General features: G+C 36.0%; 1 protein-coding gene across 4 annotated transcripts in view; it reads right to left on the bottom strand.

Annotated features, from left to right (window-relative positions):
• CEP128 (centrosomal protein 128) overlaps positions 1–24,311 on the bottom strand; it is a 447,679-nt gene that overhangs the window by 46,550 nt on the left and 376,818 nt on the right. For all 4 annotated transcript variants that reach the window (XM_057299772.2, XM_063596092.1, XM_034937939.3 and 1 more), the window contains one exon: positions 17,363–17,386. In XM_057299772.2, the coding sequence (XP_057155755.1) occupies positions 17,363–17,386 (24 nt within the window). The remainder of the gene's footprint in view (positions 1–17,362; positions 17,387–24,311) is intronic.

The raw sequence follows: 24,311 nt of genomic DNA on the forward strand, positions 1-24,311 counted from the left end.
GGATGTTGAAAGACAATGTGAACAGCTAATCCTCCTATATGGATGAATTTCTTGTGACAGGCAGATCAGATCTAAACAGAAATCCGGCAAGGTATTTTATTTTTACCATTGTGGCATTGAGATTTATTTCAAAAATAAGTGAGATCAACTATGCCTATATTTGTAAAGTTTACTTTCATAATCCTTTTTTGAACACTTAGAAACACTCTTCTGGCTCTTGTAGCAAAGTGTTTCCCTGACGACTGCTGCCAAAGCAGACAGAAGCAGAGACTATCAGGTATATCTTAAAACCTTCAAAAATCCAGCTGCACTGTCTCAAAGAATCCTCACTGCCAAACCATACTTAGTTAAAAGTACCAATAATCTGAACTTAGAGCAATATATTTTGACAAACAATTTATCTAGACAGCTAATGTTAAAGGTTAAGTATGTTTGAGATGCTCTATTAGGCTAAATGGCTGAACAAAAAGTATTAAGAGGGTACATATGGAGTACATGTGAGCACAAGTATATATTTTTGAAGTTGGCCTGATGCTGAATCTTCAGCCACTGGCTGAGAAAAATGGATCATGAAAACCAGTGGATACAATACAGCTGACAATGTTATTTGGTGAACACATTCATCTAAGATTTGCCACAACCAATTGCTTTCTTGAAACTCCAATAGCTAGAAAGTCCTTCCCTTCCCTGCCCAAATGAAAGCCATGCATTCATTCAACTGGACAACAATGAAGCTTTGTGGCTGGCAGCAAATAGGAAAAAGAGCTGGTCTTGCCAAAACAATTTGAAGTTTTGAACTCAGGCCCCCTCCCCTACTTCATTTTACATATTCAACTAAAATGAGTAAGTCCTGCAGCCTTTACCAGACACATTAGTAACTAAAAGTAGCCAAAACCACACAACTTTGGACACTTCAAGTGTGCTATGAAAACTCTAGAAAACATGCAATACTCTGAAAATTAGGCAGGATTTCACAAAAGCTTATTAATAGAACTGGACACAGCATCCAGTCTTTCCTGTACTCAACAAGCATTTACTAGCACCTACTATGTGCAAATCCAATCTACGACATCACTATACCAGATTTTATTCTGCTAAAGCTGACCAGATTCAGCTCAAGAACATTCTTTGGGTTTCTGAATGAAAATAGGTCAATAGAGATAAACATGTATACTATATCATAATTTTTCATTAGCCATCTTTTTTTCCCATTAAATTGAAAACTCTTAAACATAGGGACTCTCTTAGTTTGGCTGCTAAGTAATAAAATAAGTAATAAAAATACCATAAAGTGGGTGGCTTAAACAACAAACATTTAGTTCTCACAATTCTGGAGGCTGGGAACTCCAAGACCAAGGCTCCAGCAGATCTTGTGTCTGGTGAGGACCTGCTTCCTAGCTTATGTAGACAGCCCCCTTTTTGAGGTGTCCTCACATAGCCAGGAGAGAGATCATCTCTCTAGTATCTTTTGCTTCTTATATGGGCACTAATTCCATCATGCAGGCTCCAACCTCATGACCTCATGACCTAATAATCTGCCAAAGGGCCTACCTACCTTGCCGGCTTGCAAGTTGTGCAAAATCTCAGACTCCTCACGGACATACTTTGGGCAATATAATTTTAAAAATGAAGTATTATGTAATAGTGATTATTTAGTTCTTTGATTCTAACATCCTTCTATGTGATTCCATCATTCCTCTATTGTCATATTATTTTAGTTCTTTCTAGCACAGTTAGAAACAATTGATGAATAATGATAAAATAATTTCCAGAATGATAAAATAGCAAAATACTTCAAGAATATGAGATCACCAAGATCTATTATGTATCTGCAAGACAGAATGGGACTTACTATATTTTAAAAATAAGGAAAATCTCTATTTGTGTCTTCATAGAAGATCTTTTTAAAAGGGATAAAAGTTTTTTATTTGATTTTAAGAAAATCAATACTTTAAAAAATTTTAAAACCAAGATTGGGTTCAGTTGACCCTGATAGTAGACTGAGAAGTAAACCACCCTTGAAAAGCTCTCAACCTTTTACCATCATTCTCAGAATCCTCTTCATCCTCTTAGTCTCAAGTTTCTCCTCCCTGTGAGCCTACTCAAACCACTTCTGTGGAGTCTGATAGGACTTCAAACAAGAAGTACTTGTCCCATGCCACCCTCCAGTGCAGTGCCTATAAGAAGGAACCATGCTTCCTACTCAATCCATTGCATGGAGTAGTTGGTTATCACATGCTGAATGGAGAAATGAATGAAAGGCAATGAGTGTGATGCAACAAAGGATTAACACAAGAGTAGTAAGAGGAAAAATTAGAAAAGGAAGATGAGAGAGCCAGTTTACATAATCTTAATCAATATACCAGCAATTACACTGATTTACCATAAAAATAAACAATAACCACTAATTTGTTTTTAACTGTTTATATAGTTTCCAAAGATAATGGTTTTGTAAATCAGTCAATTTGTTGTAATTTGTTAAAATAAGAGAATTGGTCATTTGGCGAGTTCATGACTGAGCAAACTGGTCCTTGAAGTTAGATCTGACAAATTTTAATGTTAACAAAAGGCTAAAATGAAGCTCCCTTGATCCTTGGACAGTTATGGAAAATAATGTGTGAGAAAGAATCTTACAACTGTTGTTTCAATAGATTAAAAAGAAAAAATACTGGGGAGAGAAGACATGATGCTATCAGTAGAAAAGACATGAAATTAAGTCTGTGTTAATGAGTAGGACAAAATCCAGGAAAGCAGAGTAACACCAGGTTTTAGGGGACACACTAAAGGCAATTCTTGAAGGACATGTTGAAGATGGCATAAATCAGTGATTCTCAACCATAGCTGTACATTACAATCATCTGGCAAGCTTTAAAAAATACTGGGTCCTACCCCGGGTCAACTGAATCTGGGGGTGAGGGTGTGTTGAACTAAAATTACTGGGGTTATTAAATAAGAACTCTAAATCTAAATTTCTTAGAGCCTACATGTAAAATAACTGAGCTGAATTTTGGAGGTAAAATTAACATAACACAGAGTGCTAAGGCACATAACCAGAGTGGCAATACTAGGACAGAATGCAAATGTCCTGATTAATGGGCCAAACCTTTCCAGTCCACACACTGCTGTTGTGGCTGGTAAAGGTAATGCATACATCGGGGATGATTGTTTTTAAAATTTAGAAAAGGACTTTCCCATCCATTGTCTCATTTGACCTTCTGAGCAAAACTGTGACACATGCAGGATAAGAATTAGTCCCATTTCCTAGATGATAGGAAACAGGCTTGGAGAGGTTAAGTGAGTCGCCCATGTGAAAAAGCCAGAATTCACAATCAGGTCATCTAACTCCCATCCAACAGAGTTGGAGAGTATCAGGCTTTTACCTTACCCTGTCACTTAATTCCTACACTTCTGGAACAAACGTACTCTTCTTCAAGCAAAAACTAATGTAGAAGTAGGAGCTTTGAAGTATTTCACAGAAAAATGAGGTTTGAGTTAGAAATGAAAGGGATAAAATGAAAATCAGAAGTTCTTGGAAAAGAAGATGTAAAGGGAGTACTTCATAGAATCCACATACTTTAAGTCAGCGAGTCTATCTATGTTTCAGTGGCTTTCTGAAGCCACTATATAGTTAATGCCTGATAGCAATCAACCAACCATGTCAAGGCCTCTGCTGTGATAGAAAGCATAGGTAACAGTGAGATGCTAGGAGAGAAAAACATCACAAAAGCTCCAGAAAATCATTTATGGAAAACCAGCTAGCAAAATAATTAAGAAGTGAGCCTAAAGAGAATAACAATGGACAGGCTATTTTGACAGTTTGGCCTTTTACTGTTTGATGTTCAAATACAATGTAATTGGGGCATATGATAGGATGAAATCATATATTAGTGTTAAATAATTAACAAGAGACCACTTTGGGTATTTGTACTAACAGTGCTAACAGAACAAGTTATACTCTCTCCAGCCTTTCATCTGAGATCAAAGTTTAATAAAAGCTCTAAACAAACTTTATAAAATCTTGTGTAAGTGGTATTACAGCTGTTATGCAGATGCATAAAAAAAGGTCAACTGAGGTGTTTAATATCACTGACAAAGCTCAAGATAGAACTAGTAATGCAATCTAGGGGCAGGCCAACTCTTCAACATTCAAAAGGAGGAAAACTAGATCAAAGTTGTTGTATGAAACTCCATTTACCAATGAGCTTAGGGCATATTATAACAATCTTAAATATGGTCCAAAAATGTCCATACCCTATTTCTTCTTACCCTGCTCAAGGTAAATATGAGATTTGATTGCAAATTTTCTTCCTCTTCACTTTGTATCATTTACTAGATACTTGCAAAGCGTTCTTTACGCATATCTTCATTACTCTCACCAGTCACAAGTGAAGGATGTGGAATAGAAAGAATGCTGTGTTGCTAATCAGGACATCTGAATTTTAGCCCTAGTTTTGTCACATTTAGAAATTCATAAACTCCTCTGGCCTCTAGACTTCTCTTGAATAGGGTGAGGGGTATTGACAAGGATTTCTAGCATCAAGTTCTAACATTATCTAAAATGTGAGAACCATGGCAGCAGGAACCTCGTCTGCTGTATGCTTTATGACAGTGTTGAGACATGGTAGGGACGTAATAAATATCTCATACATAATATAATATGATTAAACTAGGGTAAGTTGTTTGATAGTAACTACTGGCAACATAGAAATTTTGTGAACACCCCAGATTTTTAATTCCTCCTATATTAGACAAAGCCTACTAGGGAGAGGAATTTTTTTTTTTTTTTTTTTTTTTTTTGAGACGGAGCTTCGCTCTTTTTGCCCAAGCTAGAGTGCAATGGCACGATCTCAGCTCACTGCAACCTCCGCCTCTTGGGTTCAAGCAATTCTCCTGCCTCAGCCTCCCAAGTAGCTGGAATTACAGGCATGCGCCACCATGACCAGCTAATTTTTTGTATTTTTAGTAGAAACGGGGTTTCGCCATGTTAGCCAGGCTAGTCTCGAACTCCTGACCTCAGGTGATCCACCCTCCTCGGCCTCCCAAAGTGCTGGGATTATAGGTGTGAGCCACTGCGCCCAGCTGGGAGAGGAACTTTTAAAGATGATCTAGTCCAGCCCAATCATGAAAAAATAATAATAATAATTGAAATTCAGAGAGGTTAAATAATTCGGTCAGGGTCATGTGCCTGGCTATGGTGGAGACATGACCAGAATCTAGATTTTCTGACTATTAATCAGATACTATTTTTTCTCATATCACTTTCCATCATTTAAAACTAGTCATATAATAATTTTCAGCTAAAGATTGAAGGTAATTTGTTAAAACTAGATGCACAAAATGAAAATTCTCCATATCAGTTTTTCATTAAAGACTATTTAAAATGTGTATAAAATATACTATTCCCCCCACTATATATTGTGAGTGTAATACAAATATCTTATTTTATGGTTAAGTTAGGATCTTAAAAAAATATCAAATATACTATCATTACTCTGAGCTTTCACCCAGATAGGCTCTCTTAAAGAGAGCAGAAAGCATTTCTTATATGTGTTATATTTTACAGAAAGATACTGCCATTGTGCTTTACAATATACATTCATATTATCTTCACAATATAAAGCAAGAGCTTTTACCCAGAGAATGTGCTGTTCTTAATATTGTTTAGAACAGGCCTATAAGACACATTATCAACCAAGGAAGTTAGAAAGGCAGTATGACTACTTATCGGCATCAAATACGACACTGTCAGTCTGACCTCCAAACACTGAGCAATTCAATAATACTAAATTCATCTGCTGGTGAAGTTGCATTCATTATGCAATTTCCCAGTGATACCTTTCCTATGTTATCATGTTTATGAAAAATTTGACAGGGCTGTAGAAAACAATTTTTATAGGCTGAAAGAAACCTTACATTTTTTAAATTGGCATCACCTTTTGCCACAAGGTTGTACCTCTGCATAAACAGCCCACTTTTTTAGCAGTATTTTCTACATTTGACCATAAACAGTCATGTTTCAGAAGCTTAACCCTTTGAAGATATCCCCATTGTTGGAAAACGTACATAGCTTAATACTGACTAACATAGAATACAGGCTGTGTATTTTGGGACAAGGTGGAGAAAGGAGAATGTCTAGATTGTTTCACCCAAGATCCCTCATGAGAGATTCATGAGGATATTTCCGTTTGCCCTCGATGCGAATATACAGAAGGTAGACTAACATTAGAGCAGTGGGAAACTTGGCAGAACGGGCTAGGACAGGGTTTGTGCAAAACCTTTTTCCGGTTTCAGTTTGAATGGGTTCCCAGGAAGTGTCAAGTCTGAACAAATCCAAAATTTTACAATGTAGCTCAGCCAAAACTGCTGGGATTCACCTGATTCTGGGTCAAAACTGTAACAGAGCACACTGCGTTTTATTTGGTGTAAAGCCAATTGGACTGAACCTTTCAGGCAACTTCAATGAGAGGCTCATAGCCTTGGCAAAACCAAAAATGAACCTAGCTTGATCTTTGGTTTTAAAACAGCAAGTTCTGGCTTTGTAAAGAGATAAAGGCAAGTTTTCCTTAGCGTCAAGATTCTTACAAATACTTAGGAGAAGCACTGCAAATAATTAACAGTTATTTGGCCAGATTTACATTATCAAGTCAGTTGTTTCCTGAGTTGTACAGTGGCACTTTAGTAAGTACTCTAACTCATTTGGGTCTATATATTCTTAAGTGCCCTAGAGCACAGTTTAGTGTCCTAACAAAGAGTGATGGCTCTTCTTCAACTTCGGTGCCTGTAGAGTGATTTGCACATGCAGTAGGATGAAGCACAATTAGTGTTAGATCCAGGGTAAAAAGGAAAAATAATTACAAATAAAAACCCGAACAGCAATTGTCTACTCCAACACAGACAGGTGAAGTAAGTGTCTATGACATTACTTAGTCTGTAATTTCCATAGAGACACATGGGCATCTTCTCACAGTCTTGGACACCAAATCTTGAAGTTCAACTAGTGTGTATAGTTCAATGACTCTTTCAGAGATATGCTTCAGACTTCACAGTGTTTTTAAAAGAAAAATCATATTTCTAAGAGTTTTCCAGTGTTTTGTAATATTTCTCAATATAGGCATTTGAGTATATATTTTTCTCTATACAGCTTTAGGTTAGGATTTACCCCATTTTAAGTTGTGTTAGCTCTGTAAGTATGTTTTGAAAATAAGGGAGATAAGATTTTTTAAGTATTTGGGAAGCTGATTAAATGCCGACTAATTGCAACTACTAATTACACATTTGCTCTAAGTCAATGGTTTTCAAAATTAAGTTTTAAAGCTATGTATCTATCTCTCACAGATTTTAAGTTATCTAAATGTTTTTAATCATAAGCTTAAGTAGTTGCAAAGGATGACATTTTCTCACAATATTGTAAAGAATGACATTTTCAAATGAAACTCATTCATATAAATAATATAAACTTATCCAGTAAACTTTAAAGAACTCAGTAATTTGTTGCCACCATTTATCCACTTATAAAATAAATATGACCCTCGTTAAAAGACAGATTTTTTCTTGTTCCTTTTTTCCCTTTAGTTTATCCTAATATAAAATATACTTATGTTCATAAGTGTTTTCATCATTTTGCCATACTTCATCCTTCTCTGTAATAATGTATATATATGAATATTGAGAAAAATTGGTTTTTAAAATTCCCTGTGACCATAAAGCTCTGTGTTATACATTTTTATAGACTGGATTAGCATTACAATTAATATTAGGTATATTATAAATTTTGAGAAAAATTATTAAATGTGAAATGTAAAAAAAAAAAAAAATCCAAAGCTTCCAAAAAGTATATCTCTTAATGGAATGAATATAGTTTCCTCTTCTCCCACACTGAATTAGTTCACATAATCATAGCTAAATGCTCATTTTTGTTTGAATAAGACAGGGTTTCATTTCATTTCTATTCCCATTATTTCTATAGATTTAATCACAAATCTTGTTCACATAAAAAGTACATGAGAATGAAAGTTTTGTTATAACAATGTTACTCAATTCTTGAATGTTTTCCTACTCTTATGGTAAATATTACATAGTGATCTGTCATCAAAATTAATTTTAATAATCTATCAGCCCTACAAAGTTCCCTTTTGACTTTGTTGAAAGCAAAGAATGAGAAACCACCTGACTTACCAAAGGACTATAATGTAGTTATTTAGACCATTTACTTCCTATTTCTGGAAGGCATGCCAAAAAGGCTTTATTTGTCAAGATTTATCACGTAACTGTTTTTCTTTTGTTTAACTCAACATAAACAGAAAGGGTTGAGACAAATAAAAATCTTGCTAACTTTAACACTATTCGATTACTGTAATATTTTTGATATATTTATCTTAGCATTAAATATGTTTCCACATAAACCCCAGACCTACAGATTGGCAAAGCCAGTCCTTACTGTCAAACCAATCAGACAAATCACGCTTGCTTTATGGTATAAAAAGAGTCTGACTTCCTTTCTCAATTCAATGGAATGGTATTAATGTGTGTCCCTGTGAAAACTGTCTCACTTTTGAATCATAATTCTAAAACAGATACATAGGTAAGGCATGGAGCTCTGCTAGAGTTTGTCACCTGGATGAAATAAAATACTGCTGCCTTTAATGATTTCTTATCAACACTCTCTTAGCTTTGATTTCTGGAGTTATACACTCTTTGATTATAGTAGAGTAGTGGAAGAGGTGAGGTTATTAAATAAAAATGTCTTCACCTCCCTCCCCAATCAACAGTATACATCTAATTCAGAACACTTCAACCCCAGTATCCCATATATCAAATACAGCTCTTTGTTCTTAACAAAAATATATGTGCAACTAAGAAGGACAAGAAGCCTTACCTCAGGGCCTTTATTAAAGAAGGCCAGCAGGCACAAAAATCTTAAATTACTCCTTTGCTTGGCACCTTAAAGTGCCTGGGAAAATTTGCCTCATGGAACTCGGGATGGGTGAGAAGTAGGCCTGTTTTTGTTGTTGTTGTTGTTTGTTTGTTTTTTAAATAAAGTGGGAGAGAGTCAATTATGAAAGGTAAGATGTCATTTCAAAGCAGAATCATTTTAGGAGAAAGTGTATCTAGAAACTGAAGCTACAAAAACCAATTCTCAGTTAGCTGGGCATGGTGGTGGGCACCTGTAATCCCAGCTACTTGGGAGGCTGAGGCAGGAGAATTGCTTGAATGCGGGAGATGGAGGTTGCAGTGAGCTGAGATGGCGCTACTGCACCTCCAGCCTGGGTGACAGAGTGAAACTCCATCTCAAAAAAAAAAAACACAAATAAAAACAAAACAAAACAAAAATATAAACCAATTCTCTTAAAACTATTTGTGCCTGACTACCTCTTGGAAGATCTTTGTATACTCCCAGGGGCATGCTACCCTAGTTAGAACATGCTGTAATTTACCAGCTCTCTTTGAACATTACTGTTGGGGTCAGGATTAATCATTTTGCAGTAAAAAGCTTTTAAAACGTTCTACTAACATGTTTCAATTCCCTTTAGTTTTTAAATTTTTTTTGGTGAAATATGTCATTGATACAAAATTTTAAGTAAAATATATACATACAGTTTAAAGAAAATGACAATCTGTGGTTTTAATTAGTGCCTCCCTGATTGCTGATGAAAAATGTCTTCTCACATGTTTCTTTTTCAATAGAGATGCTTGCTTATGCACTTTGCCCTTCTTTTGTCCCTTTTAAAAGCTTGGATACCTTTTTCTAATTGCTTTTTAGGCAATAAGATTTGGACACAAATTGGTAGTCAGTTATATCTGCTACAAATATATCCTATGTGTGGCTTTTCTTTTCACTCTTTTTATGTTGTATTTTTATTTGGTTTACAGAAGTTCTTAATTTTAACATGGTAACTTGAGTCACTTCTTTTATATGATCCATTATTCCAATGCCTTGTTTGCCTTTTTTTTCTCTTCAGAAATCTCCTTCGGTTCCAGGGTTACGAAAATATTCAACAATTTTTTTGTTCTAAAAATCTTACGGTTTACCATTCACATTTCAGTTTTCTTTCTTTCTTTCTTTTTTTTTTAATTATACTTTAAGGTCTGGGATACATGTGCAGAATGTGCAGATTTGTTACATAGGTACACATGTGCTGTGGTGGTTTGCTGCACCCACGAATCTGTCATTTAGGTTTTAAGCCCCACATGCATTAGATATTTGTCCTAATGCTCTCCCTCCCTTACCCCCAACCGACATGCCCTGGTGTGTGATGTTCGCTCCCTGTGTCCATGTGTTCTCATGTTCAACTCCCACTTATGAGTGAGAACAATACATTTTTGCATCTGATATGAGACAGAGGTTCAGTTTAATATTTTTAATACCATCTATGGAAAAGTTCATCCTTACTCCACTGGTATGTGATGCCATTTGTGTCAAACATCAAGTTTTCATATGTACGTATTTCCGTTTCTGGGTTCTCTATTTGATTACACTGACCGACTTATATATTCCTTTGCCAAGACAACACCATTTTAATTTCCATAGCTTTAATACGTTTTGATACATGTTTAAGAAAACTCCCCTTACCTTGTTCTTCTTTAGAAGTTTCTTGGCTAGAGTGTCTTCTCTATAAAGCACTTGTAATTCTTTTTAAAGTTTTTTCTCTGATGTACTTTGAATTTTTTGTTACTTTTGCATTGGTATAGTTTTAATTACATTTTCTCAGTAATTGTTGCTTGGAGTTAGAAGTAAAATATCCTGTTTTTTATCAAAGAAATTGCTAAACTCTGTATTTTTTCATAATTTAACTATGAGTTCCTTGGGCATTTTATATAAACAAGAACAGTATTTGCAAATATCAATTTTACTGCACTGGCTAGGACCTTCTGCACAGTGTCTAACGGAAGTTGTGGAATAGCACATCCTTTGTTCCTGGTCACAGAGGAGGGCGTCAGCATTTCAGTGCTAAGGGGATTTACCCATAGACTTTTTTCCATATGACCTTTATCAGATTAAGGAAGTTTCCCTCTATTCTTAGTTTAATAGAAGGTTTATGATGATGATGGTGGTGGTGGTAGAATCAATGCTTCTTACTCATTTATGGGGATGGCCTTTTCAAATTGTATTTCTCTCTAATCTGTCACTATGCTATAAATTACATTGATTAATTTTCTAATGTTAAACTAACTTGTTTAACCGAACTGAACTGCTGGAACAAACTCAACTTGTTCATGATGAATTATTCTTTTTAAACATTCCTAAATTTACTTTGCTAATCTTTGGTATATATTTTTGCATTCGTGTTAATGACTAAGGGTCTAAATTCCCTTACTTACTCCTATGCTTGGTTTTAGCATAAACGCTGTGCTGACTCAGGATATAAAACGGGCATGTTCCCTCTTTATCTAGTCTCTGGAAGAGTTTTATAAAACTGAAATTATCTGCCCCTAGAACATTCGGTAGAACTTATGTATAAAATTATTTGGGCTTGGTAGCCCTTTTCTGATTAAATTTCAATTGACTAAAAATAGTTGATTAAAATTATTTATTTAAAATTTAGTCATGCTATTTCTTCTTAGTTTTTGAAAATTATATTTTTCTAGGAATTTGTTTATTTCTTCTAATTTATAATTAGAAAATTATTCACAACACTTTGCTATGTGGTTAAATTCTCCAAGACCTGTAGCTATATCCTTTTTTTTCAATCATAATGGACAATGGTCTTTTTTATTATGATTCGTTGGTCAAACAACAGACTTTACTTTGTTAGCCCTATTGCACGATTTTTTCCATTTCATTAATTTTCAGTCTTTATTTTTCCCTTCTTTTGTTTACTTTAGGTTTTACTCTTTTAATTTCCTTTTAATATCTTATGTTGGGTGATAAGCTCATTAATTTTTATCCCTTGATTTTTAACACAGCACTTAAGCCTTTACATTTCATCATAGATAACACTACTGCTATATCTCATACATTTTAACATATTAATATTTTAATCATTCAGTTCCACAAATTTTAAAATTTACACTACATTTTTTGACCTGTGAATTGTTTAGAAGTTTGCTTTGTAATTTCTAAAAGCCTATGGTCTATATGGTTATTTTTTGGAATCTTAGAGCTACATATGACTATGTCATGAAGTTCTGGTCCATGGATATGAACAGAAATGGTATGTGCAACTTCCAGTTTCCACTATTTTCAGTTTCCGCTACAGGGGAGTTACCTGCCCTCTCGTTCTTGCATTCTTCTAGTTAGTATGCAAATATAAGGGCAAGAGGTGGCATAGGCATTGGATAATGAGGACAGAGCAACAACATATTGAGGATCATGGTGCAAAAGACAGAAGGAACAAAAAGACAGAAGGAATATAGAGTTCTAACACCATGGGGACACCACCTGCCAATGGATAGCTTATGTTTGGATTAGCACATGAGATAAATTAATTTTTATGTTACTCAACCCACTCTTATTTTGGGTGTTTCTCCAACTTTAACTAATACAAAGGTATGAGAATCGACATTATCATGGTATTAATGGAAATGAAAATAAAGACAGATTTAAAGGGTGATATGAAAAACTGAATTTATATCACCAAAGTGAATTGCCCTACAATCCCTTTCACTTCTTGAAAGGACCCTTACTGTAGTATGTATATTTTCTTTTCTTCCATGACCACCCACTTACTAAGTTTGCTAGTTCTCTTCTCTAAACAAGGGCATGCACTTTGCCTTTACAAGCACTCTGCCTTCTGGCACCAAACTGCCCCTACTCCTAATTTTCCAAGCACATTTCTAAGGTTGGATTCCCTCCAATGTGCACTTTCCCTCTTCCCGCTTGCAGTCTCTTACTACTCCACACCATCCTGCACATTGTCACTACATTTATAGACCCCATCCACTGCACCACGATCCCTCATTAAAAGCCACCAATGGCACCCTATTGGCGTAATACCTGTGCTCCCACTTTCTACCTCCCAACCTTGTAATGCAGATGGCAGAAAATGTAAGGTGATCACAACACTCTTTCCGAAGAGCAACCAGAAAAAAATCCTTCCCAACAGAATGTTTCAGTAACTAGTACTGACCAGTATGAACTAACATTTGGGAAGGACCTATTTAGATCCTGATATAAAAGATCCCTGATGTAAAACATATAAAACCCTGATATAAAAAAATCAAGTCTAAACTGCTTGGTTTGTATTTCAGAACGCCAGAATGACTCCTCTTACTCTCTCAAACTGTTATCTATCTCTCTATACATTATCTCCTATGAACCGACAGGGGAAAAAAATGTGAAAAGGCTTTGAAATGGAACAAAAACTTAACTAGGTATCTTCAATGAAGACCTAGTTTTTGCCTAGCACATCTGTCTGGGCTTCCTGATTCTGTGGGATCTCTGTGCTCTTATTGTCTTTCAGTTTTTATAACTTTATGAGTTGCAGACAACTGATAACAAAAATGCAAATAATTTTTGTTCACAGACAATAAATTTTGTCTGGTAGGGTTCCATTGATCTTCCTTCCTCATTGTAGAAGAAGCCAATTTTGCCTTTATTTAAAATACATTTCAGCACTCTGTAGTGCCTATATATGTGTGGTTCTTTAAACACTCCTTTAAGTCATTTGTAACTTCTTGTTCATTCCCTCATTAATTAATGAGTTAAATAAACACATTTGTCACAAGTTAATTTTATATGTGTATGGGAGTCATGATTTTACCTTAAAAAATCCTTTTAACAAACTCTTTTGTTCATTACTGCCTTCGACTTCGATTACATCTCCAATATGAAAGGGCTTCTGGGGCTCTTTCTACCTCACTACTGATTCTTCATATTTCAGAAATAAATTTAAGCTCCTCTTCATGTCCTCAAACTGCAAAATCTATCATTTTCACAATGAACCCAGATCACAATGATGCAATGATGCCTCAATTCTCTTTACAATGATCTTTTCTTCAAAATAGCTTCTGAAAATGCATTATCTTTTTCATTCATGGACTGTATTTTTTTGGTTTTTATCTTTCATCATTTAATTCATTTAAATGAATGTGTCTTCTTTACTCAAATAGAGTACAAATTCCTTGAAGGCATTGATCACAATTTACTTTCCTTTTTTCTTCCTTGGTGTCAACACAATGCCTCATATTGAGCCCAATAAATTTCCACTGCTGAGTCCCATCCTTGGCCCATGAGCAGGGGCTGTCAATCAAAGTTTTTTCCCATGTAATCACTTAGCTTTATTTAGGGAATCTACCCATTCTATTTTGGCTGAAGGTGGTTCCATCCCAGGAAAATTTACATTAACATTTAGTGAAGATGGTTAGAGCTTCTGTGAAACACCAAATAGCATATAGCACTGACCAGGAATTCTAGGAAATAAAGAATACATTGCCGTGCTTCTGCGGAATTTCTCACAACTATTGGACTAATGCTATTTATTCCTGAGCACAGTCTTATGTGAGGTTGAGATACATGCAGTTTGACAGTCATTCTTTCATTCTACAAATGTTTATTGATTGTCTACTACATATCAAACATTTCTGACAGACCCTGGCAACGCATTTGCAAATAAAATGCAGTTTCTAATCCAAGGAGCTTACCTGCTATTAAAGAAAGGAGGGAAAAGTTGAGGAAGACGGGGAAAAATGGGCATGTGACTGTGACCTAAGCAGATAGATAATTGGTGGCAAGCTAAATCAAGTTTCTTATTATGATGAAAAGGTGATCTTCTTTTCAGGTATTATAACTACTGCACTGCTAAAATCAATCTACTGTAAATACTCCTAATGGAATGGTGAAATTTCAAACATTTGCAGATTGATAGCACCATGATATATGCTCTACATGCAACACCTTCTGTACTGTTAATAACAACTCAACCAAATATGGACCAACAACATTTTTCTAAGTTTTAAGCACTGACTTGGGAGAGAATAATAAATGATCTTGAGATAGCTTTCAGCATATTTGATTTTATGAACTATAAAGTACTTTATCAGTTGGAGAGTCTACCAAGTTCATTAAAATCTGTCCCTTAAAATGTCATATGAAATCAAAGGACTTCATAATATTTGATCATTAGCACTATTACTGAGCATTTTAATTTTTATGGTTTTATTTATAATCATTTCAAATTGAAACTATCAAAAAACTACTGCTGTTTAAAATCTAGTCCTTTTAATCAATTTTATTTTTCCCATGGTGACTTTTTATTTTTACCTTTATTCTTACGGGAACCTTTAGGTTAGGACATTTATGATTCTATTCCTCTGTACTTTGTTAGTGAAGAGATTAGATAAAAACAATTAACAAATACAAATAATCATTGTTGCTGATATAATTTTCAGTTTTGCATAGTATATAGGTAGAATTCAAATGATTAAATAAGAAGTAACAAGCAATCATGGTAACGATAACATTTGTTTGGTCCTAAATATTTTCACGTGTATTTTCTCCCTTAATTCTTAGAGCAAAATGATAAAATAATTTTAATCACAACCATTTTACAGATGAAGGAAACAAGAAAGAAGTCATTTGCTAAACGTTGCATAAGCGGCATTTGGTACACCAAATCCAGGTCTTCAAACTCAAAAATTACGTTTTTGTCCAGATTTTTTAAAAAAGCATTTAATTCACAGGCCAAATTCTGTTGGCAAGACACTTTCTAAGGGTAAGTAAAATATATCTGGAAGAACACTAAACATTTTATTCACCAACAATGTCATCATACTGAAACTGAGAATAGTGTACTTTCTAAATGGCCCAGTGAAATCTCAGGAAGAAGTTATTTATCCATAGGGTCTGGACATCGTCAATCAAAATCACTTGCTTGCATATTACTAAAATGTGGTCTGTAACCATCCTTCCTCTCTTCATACTCACAAATAAACATTTCATTTTTTATTAACCTTATTATCTAAAGATTTTTTTCCTGCTTGTTAAAAATATAAAAAGAAAAAAAAATCACTATGACTACGATACTTCTAATATTTTATGTATTTTCTTAGTCTTTTTAAATGTAAAATATGCACTTTTAATATTTTTATCACTCTTTATATATCTTTATATATCACTTTTTCACATATTAGCACGGCAATATTTACTTTTTTTAAAACCTGACTGTTTATGGCTGCATAGTATTTCATCAAATACTTGAAAAACAGAAAGGAATAAAATTAAAATCTATAATTCTTATGTAACTGATCACTGTTGTGAGTTTTGCTTACTCTCTTCTGTTCCTTTTTTATATGCCTATATGTCATCATTAAAGTACACACCATTTTATATCATGAAATTTTTCCATTTAATATTATAAGCCTTTGTATAACCACTGTGGCATGTTGGGTGAAAATTCCATACTCTACAAAACCATAATTTTATTGACAGTAAGTTGGTTTTCCTTTACTTTTTTTTTTGAGACAGAGTCTTGCACCGTTGCACTGGAGTGCAGTGGCATTATCTCGGCTCACGGCAACCTCTGCCTCCCGGGTTCAAGCAATTCTCCGCTTCAGCCTCCCGAGTAGCTGAGATTACAGGCTCTCACCACCACGCCCGGCTAATTTTTTTAATTTTTAGTAGAGACGGGGTTTTACCATGTTAGCCAGGATGGCCTCGATCTCCTGACCTCGTGATCCACCCGCCTCGGCCTCCCAAAGTGCTGGGATTACAGGTGTGAGCCACCGTGCCTGGCCAATTTTTGTATTTTTAGTAGAGACGGCGTTTTACCATGTTGGCCAGGCTGGTCTCGAACTCCTGACCTCAAATGATCCACCTGCCTCGGCCTCCCAAAGTGCTGGGATTACGGGCGTGAGCCACCGCTCCTGGCCAAAAATAATTTTTCAATGAATATTGTATGCATGTAGTCTTTACATCTATGAGCTTGAAAAATTATTTCTTAATAGCACATTCCTACAAGTAAGATTATTCAGAAAAAGCTGGCATGCTTGTATTATTCTTTTTGTGACACTGGTGAAAACAATGTTTATAAAAACAATGAATGTTAAAATCTTAGACTTGAAAGAATAAATAGCAACCTGATCTCAGTTTCTTATCAACCAATCCTTTTAGTGATTGTGAAATACAGTAGAAACACCAAGTATTGACTATATTTAATATATTTTTCATAAATTAGTACATCTTGACATCAGAAATACTGAGAGATGTGACCACATAAGTATGCTCACATTTTTATTTAATTTTTTTTCATTTTAAAGTCTATATCCACGTACCTTTTATATACAGTTTAGCTTGTTTTCCCCTTTGACATCTTAGATGTAGTTTTAGAAATGATTTCTGAAACTGTTTCCTTTGGTGTGCTGTGAAATCCACATCAGGAGACAGCAGTAATTCTGATAAAAGGAGAAAGAAAATGCCCCAACTTACCGTTTCTAATGCAATTACACGGTCCTGCAAAGAAAGCATAATATATAATTATAAAACGAAGGCTGTTTAAAATTGTTTCAAGTTTACTTAATTTACAAGTATTCTATTTACCATCTATTATTAATAATTCATTTTTAAAATGTAAAAAATGAGAACTATTCAGAATGATCTCTAGAACAGAAAAATAGTCATCAAAGAATGACTGTATCTTTTTTCATCTCATTTAGTGCTAGGACTATAGAGTTTAAGAGTAAATGCTACAATTCTAGTACAGTTAATGAAAGGAATACAACCTACCATTTTTGTAATGGTAAGATTATTTATAAGATGCAAAATGTTAGATTTGATTATATGAATCACAACTAGACAAGAGTAGTGATATAGACAAGGAATTAAGCACATATTCTAGCTCTTAATTAGGTTTACAGTGAAAAATGTGGTCTCCACAACAAGGTGAAATTCAGACATATCTTCATCAATTAAAATAAATGAGTAAATCATTATTGAAAACAAGGCAGGAAAATAAATGAGAAAGATATGGCACATGCAGCCAATCCTGAGCCCAGATAGGCCTTCATTGTCTACAGCATCTTAGAATGTTTATAGAAGGACTGGCTTTAAAAGGGGTCATTGATAACGATGCATCAAAAGCTAAATGATTAAGAAAATGTTTGTATTCTCAACTCCATAGTTGTATTCTCAAGTCTTTCCAGAGGTGACATCTATAAACAGGAAGTCTTTACCAAATAAAGACTGACTCTGAGACAAAGCAGAGTGTGAAGATCTAAGAAAATGAAAAACCATCCTTTTTGAGGTGGACCGAGGCCATTTGCCTTTGTTTTCTCTTATTTTAAGAACTGAAGGAGGTCAGGTGCAATGGCTCACGCCTGTAATCCCAGCACTTTGGGAGGCTCAGGTGGACAGATCACATGAGGCCAGGAGTTCGAGACCAGCCTGGCCAACCTGGCAAAACCCTGTCTCTACTAAAAATTAAAAAGTAGCCAGGTGAGGTGCTGCGTGCCCGTAATCCCACCTACTCAGGAGGCTGAGACAGGAGAATCGCTTGAACCCAGGAATCAGAGGTTGCAGTGAACTGAGATCATGCCACTGCACTCCAGCCTGGGCAACAGAGCAAGACTACACCTCAAAAAAATAAAAATAAAATAAAAGAACTAGAGGAAATACGTGGAATCTGGATTTTTAAAAATAAAATTAATTAATCATCTAAAGAAGTGTAAAGGTAAATACTGAGTGTCAACTTGACTGTATACACGGATGCAGGGTGTTGATCCTGGGTGTGTCTGTGGGGTGTTACCAAAGGAGATTAGCATTTTAGTCAGTGGGCTGAGGAAGGCAGACCCACCGTTAATCTGCTGGGCACAATCTAATCAGCTGCCAGTGAATATAAAGCAGGCAGAGAAATGTGAAAGGGGAGACTGGCCTAGCCTCCCAGCCTACATCTTTCTCCCGTGCTGGATGCTTCCTGCCGTTGAACATTGTACGCCACGTTCTTCAGTTTTGGGGCTTGGACTGGTTCTCCTTGCTCCTCAGCTTGCAGACAGCCTATTGTGGGACCTTGTGATCGTGCAAGTTAATACTGAATAACTACCCTTTGTATATATATGTATATTAATATATATATCCTGCTAATTCCGTCCCTCTAAGAGAACCCTGACTAATACAAGAAGTAAAGAGAGAAAAATGGCGCACAGAATGACTCAGCCCAGGTCTCTTGTGGTCCTGCAGGGACCCACATAGATCTATGACACTTAGAAGCAGAATGAACTTGGCCCCTACTGGCATTCTCTCAGTATCACACGAAATAGAGGGCTCACTTATAAAGACTTCTGCAAACTAACTTCCAGCAGTCAGACTGGGAAACAGTTGCACATTTCCACCCTGTAAACATTTGGCTATGTGGGCATGAGTTAAATGAATACATTATGCAAAATTAGCCCAAAGCAGACTGTTTCTAGCAATATAATCTGTTTAATTGCATTTTGTTGGCATAGTTAAGAGGGCCTCACCCTTACCCTCATAATTTTCATAAAATAACTGCTATGTTGTTGGTGACTTGTATATTGTCACATTTGAGCACTTCATAATAAATGCATATGATGCCTCAAGGGGGCTTTGATCTATTGTTGCCAGGCATCTTATTCATTGTGCATCTGGGACAAAAACCATTCAGCAATACTTTAATATCCTTTGCAGATTGAACAGAACGTCATTAGATGCCTTATACGAGAGAAACAGCCTTTGGGCAGTATCATATTTATATGAACCATCTTGGAAGACTGAAAATATTTACAGCCTATTTGGGCCTTAAGTTTTCCCTATACCATGGGTTTGTGGGTTGCTATTAGTTAAGATTAACGTATTTTAAAAGCATACCTAGAACTGACTTGAAATAGGCGATTTCATATAATGTCAAAACAGAACAGAATTAAACTGTCTGTCCTAATTCATATCTTAGTGTTTAGCAGAGATAAACTGATAGCATTATAAGTTGTGTATGAGTACCTTCATTTTACTTAATTTTTTATTTTAAAGGAAATATGTGCCTAGTTTATGTGACTATTGACTCAAATGGTCAAGACAACTCCATTTTGTTGAAATACAAAGGTCTATATATATATATTTGTTTTGTTTTGTTTTGTTTTTGTTTATGTTTTTTTGGGACAGAGTCTCACTCTGTCGCCCAGGCTGGAGTGCAGTGGCATGATCTCGACTCACTGCAAGCTCCGCCTCCCGAGTTCACGCCATTCTCCTGCCTCAGCCTCCCGAGTAGCTGGAACTACAGGTGCCCGCCACCACATCCGGCTAATTTTTTTTATTTTTAGTAGAGACGGGGTTTCACCATGTTAGCCAGGATGGTCTCGATCTCCTGACCTCATGATCCACCCACCTCAGCCTCTCAAAGTGCAATAAATAAATATATTTGAATCCACTTTAGTTATGTTTGTTTGCCTATAACCTACTCTATTCCAAAATGGTACTGAGACAGCTTTCAATAAAAAAAACTGTATGTCAAAAGACATGAGGAAATTAGAAAAATAGAAAATTTAGTTCATTAACCTGACTTTCAGTAATTCAATATGCCAATCAACAATAGCTAATAAGATACCAGCCATTGTAGTCAATTACTGATTTTGTCTAAATTATAGTTTTCAGTCTCAATTGTAGGCTGTAAATAAAGAGAAATTACTAGTCTTCATGAACTTCTTATTTGATTTTAAAATTTAAGAAATGCATTTTGAAAACTTAAGTGGTTATGGTTGACACTGTTCTTGGTAAACAAAGTTAGTTATATATCTTTATATAAAAAATTATGCTACTGTGTATCATTATTCTCAATGGAAAATAAGCCAACAACAGTGTAGCTTTTCTTTTCTTTTCTTTTTTTTTGGAGACAGGGTCTCCCTCTATCATTCAGGCTAGAGTGCAGTGTCACAATCAGAGCTTACTGCAGCCTATACCTTCCATGCTCAATTGATCTTCCCACCTCAGCCTCCCAAGTAACTGGGAGTATAGGTGTGCACCACCACACCCAGCTAATTTTTTTTTTTTTACTTTTTGTAGAGATGGGATCTCACTATGTTACCCAGGGTGGTCTTGTACTCCTGGGCTCAAGCAATCCTCCTGCCTCGGCCTCCCCAAATGCTGGGATTACAGGCATGAACCACCACACCTGGGCCAATACTGTCAAAGCTTTGATACGCTTCATGATTAAAAAAGAAAAAGCCAGTATATGTCCTAGAATGAACATATAATTACAACAAAATAAATTATATCTCCATAACCTCTCCCATTTTACCCAGAGCTGCCTTTGTAATTTTTCCCTTTTTCTTTAATCCATAATTTTCATTTAAACAGATTTAAGTTCAACCTGCAGGTTCATTACTCCACCCACCCCTCCAAACCACCAATCCCTGAAGCCCACTCTCAACACACTCCCAGGGCTTAATCCTGAAAACAAAAGTAAGCATTGCTAGAACAACGGAAGGGCATTAGGAGGTAGGAGAAGTAGACAAGGGAAGACCACTCTCAGGAAGTAATGAAGATACTTCCATGCTATTTCAGATGGTTTTAATAAATCAGTGGCTCTTATTTTTGTGGTAATAGACTTTGAGAGTCTAATAAAACTTGACATTCTCCCTAGGAAAATGTACATTATATGCAACACACATATGTAATTTTATATATACTTTTTGGGGTAATGCAGACTCTCTGAAGCCTACCCATGGGCCTCCAAATCCTTTTTTTTTTTTTTTTTTTTTTTGAGATGGAGTCTCACTCTTGTCGCCCAGGCTGGAGTGCAGTGGCACCATCTCGGCTCACTGCAACCTCCACCTCTTGGATTTAAGTGATTCTCCTGTCTCAGGCTCCCGAGTAGCTGGGACTACAAGGCGCGTGCCACCACACCCAGCTAATTTTTTTGTATTTTTAGTAGAGACAGGGTTTCACTGTGTTAGCAAAGATGGTCTTGATCTCCTGACCTCGTGATCCGCCTGCCTCAGCCTCCCAAAGTGCTGGGATTACAGGCGTGAGTCACTGTGCCCAGCCCAAGTCTTTTTACTCCAAATAAAAACACCTAAAATAAGACATAAGAATATCATAAAAATAAATTATTGTATTACACTAAATGTATTTATTTCCTCTTTATGAAACATGTCTAGATACATAACCTCAGTAACAAAGAAATAAACAATTATGACTATAACTAAGGGCTCTTATAGGGCAGAAGTAAAAATGTAAAATTCTAAGTGGGAGTGAAGGGTTAAACAAAAAACAAAGGAAAATTTTTCTTCAAATACTTGGAAGAAAAGAGTTTTCTGGGAAAAAGCCTGTTTTGTTGCTACTGTTTATATGTGATTGGATAGTCCCTTTTCTATTATTCTTTAGTTCTAAGAAAGGGAAAGTTTATGAAACACCTAAATTGACATAAGTATTTTTTAAAATGTTTACTCTTAATGACTGTACATGTAGTCACTGCATAGATATTGGATTACAATGGAGCAGTGCTAATAGCTGTTCTTACCAATAAGTGAATATTACACTTTCTAAGTAAAAATAATGTGGCTAGACATCATGTTTTAATTTGTTCTGGGTTTGACAGATCAGGTAAGGAGAAGCCATATGATATAGGCTTCCCTCAATATACAAATTATTTTGGGGGAAGCCTAAAGCATGTATACAATAAAAAGATGTATTTTAACTTTTGAGGTTAATGAGGTTTTGAAACTGCCTTTGCAAAATTATAACTGAGGAAATTATGACAGTGACAGAAATTAAACCTAATTGACTCTATCTTGCTTTTTTCTAACCCTGAAGCTGTCCGTGTTCATTCCTGGGTGTAGGCTGAACTAACTTTGGGAAGGAATTCAGTTCATGGTTTGACTCTGAAACAAAATTGATAACCGCCCTTTCCCGAAAAGACCTGCTTCTTGCCTGGGGTCCAGTCTGCCTTTGCAGGACTAACAAATTAGCTACAAGATTAGAAATTTAGGGCAGGCGCAGTGGCTCACGCCTGTAATTCCAGCACTTTGGGAGGCTGAGGTGGGTGGATCACCTGAGATCAGGAATCTGAGACGAGCCTGGCTAACATGGCAAAACCCTGTCCCTACTAAAAATACACAAATTAGTCAGGCGTGGTGGCAGGCACCTGTAATCCCAGCTACTAGGGAGGCTGAGGCAGAAGAATCGCTTGAACCCAGGAGGTGGAGGTTGCAGTGAGTCGAGATCACACCATTGCACTCCAGCCTGGGCAAAAGGAGTGAAACTCCATCTCAAAAAAAAAAGAAAAGAGAAAGGAAATTACAATTTAGAGGTCATGCAGCCTCTGGCTTCCAGAGTCTGAACCTCCCCAAATTGCTCCTGGTGATAACATCATTATTGCAAAACCTAAGATCAGTGCTTGAGATAGTTTGCAGACCCTGCACTGGATGGATCAGCTGACACTACCCACACAAGTAATCTGGCCCAACCAGTTCTGCCATCCCACCCAAAAACAGAAGACGTTAAGATAACCTAACTTTAACCCCCTATGATTCCATCTCCAACCTGACCAATCCGCACTCCCCACTTCCCAAGGTTTTAAAGGTAATTTGGCAAGCGCCTGCTTGCCAAATTATCTTTAAAAACTCTGGTCCCCAAATGCTTGGGGAGACTGATTTGAGTAATAAAACTCCAGTCTCCTGCAGAGCCAGCACTGCGTGAATTACTCTTTCGCCATCACAATTCCCCTGTCTTGATAAATAGGCTCTATCTAAGCAGCTGGCAAGGTGAACCCATTGGGTGGATACAGTTTGTAACTAGCCTTAAGCTGTATATATTCATTTGCTACCACAATGAAGTGTACTTTAGAATTTAGGAATGGACCAAGGCAAATTCATTAGTATCACTGGAGATGAGCAAATATTTGTAGGCTGTTAGGAAATGAGCATTAAATGGATCATTTGTTATCAGAATATCTAATCATTAAAAGTTTATTTGATTCAGCTGAGCTAATCAGCCACATCGATTCATCCATCACATCTCAGAGATGAATTAGAAACTTATAGGTCTAAATAATAATAATTCTTCTGCCTCTGGTGAGTACAGTTGAAAAGTGTAGTGACTTTATTTTATCATAATAATGCAGCATTTTCCAAGAATGCTTTAAATATATCATTAGCATATGAAAAAGCATAACACTGGCATAAAAACGTAAGAAGAGTCTTCTATCTTTTCCACATCTTAGAAGCTTGAAGAGTATAGAATAATTCTGGCAACTTCTCTGGGACTTAGGGACCATGATGGACATATACTTTTCAAAAAGAAAAACCCACATTGAGGACTCCCTACCATCACTATTGTAAAATACAAAGCCTGTCTTCTGGAAGAAAAATCCACTCAACTGCACCCAAAGAGACCACTGCATGGCGTTCTTCCTTCCAATGTCAACTCT

This window comes from Pan paniscus, chromosome 15, assembly GCF_029289425.2.
Source record: "Pan paniscus chromosome 15, NHGRI_mPanPan1-v2.0_pri, whole genome shotgun sequence".
NCBI lineage: Eukaryota > Metazoa > Chordata > Mammalia > Primates > Hominidae > Pan > Pan paniscus.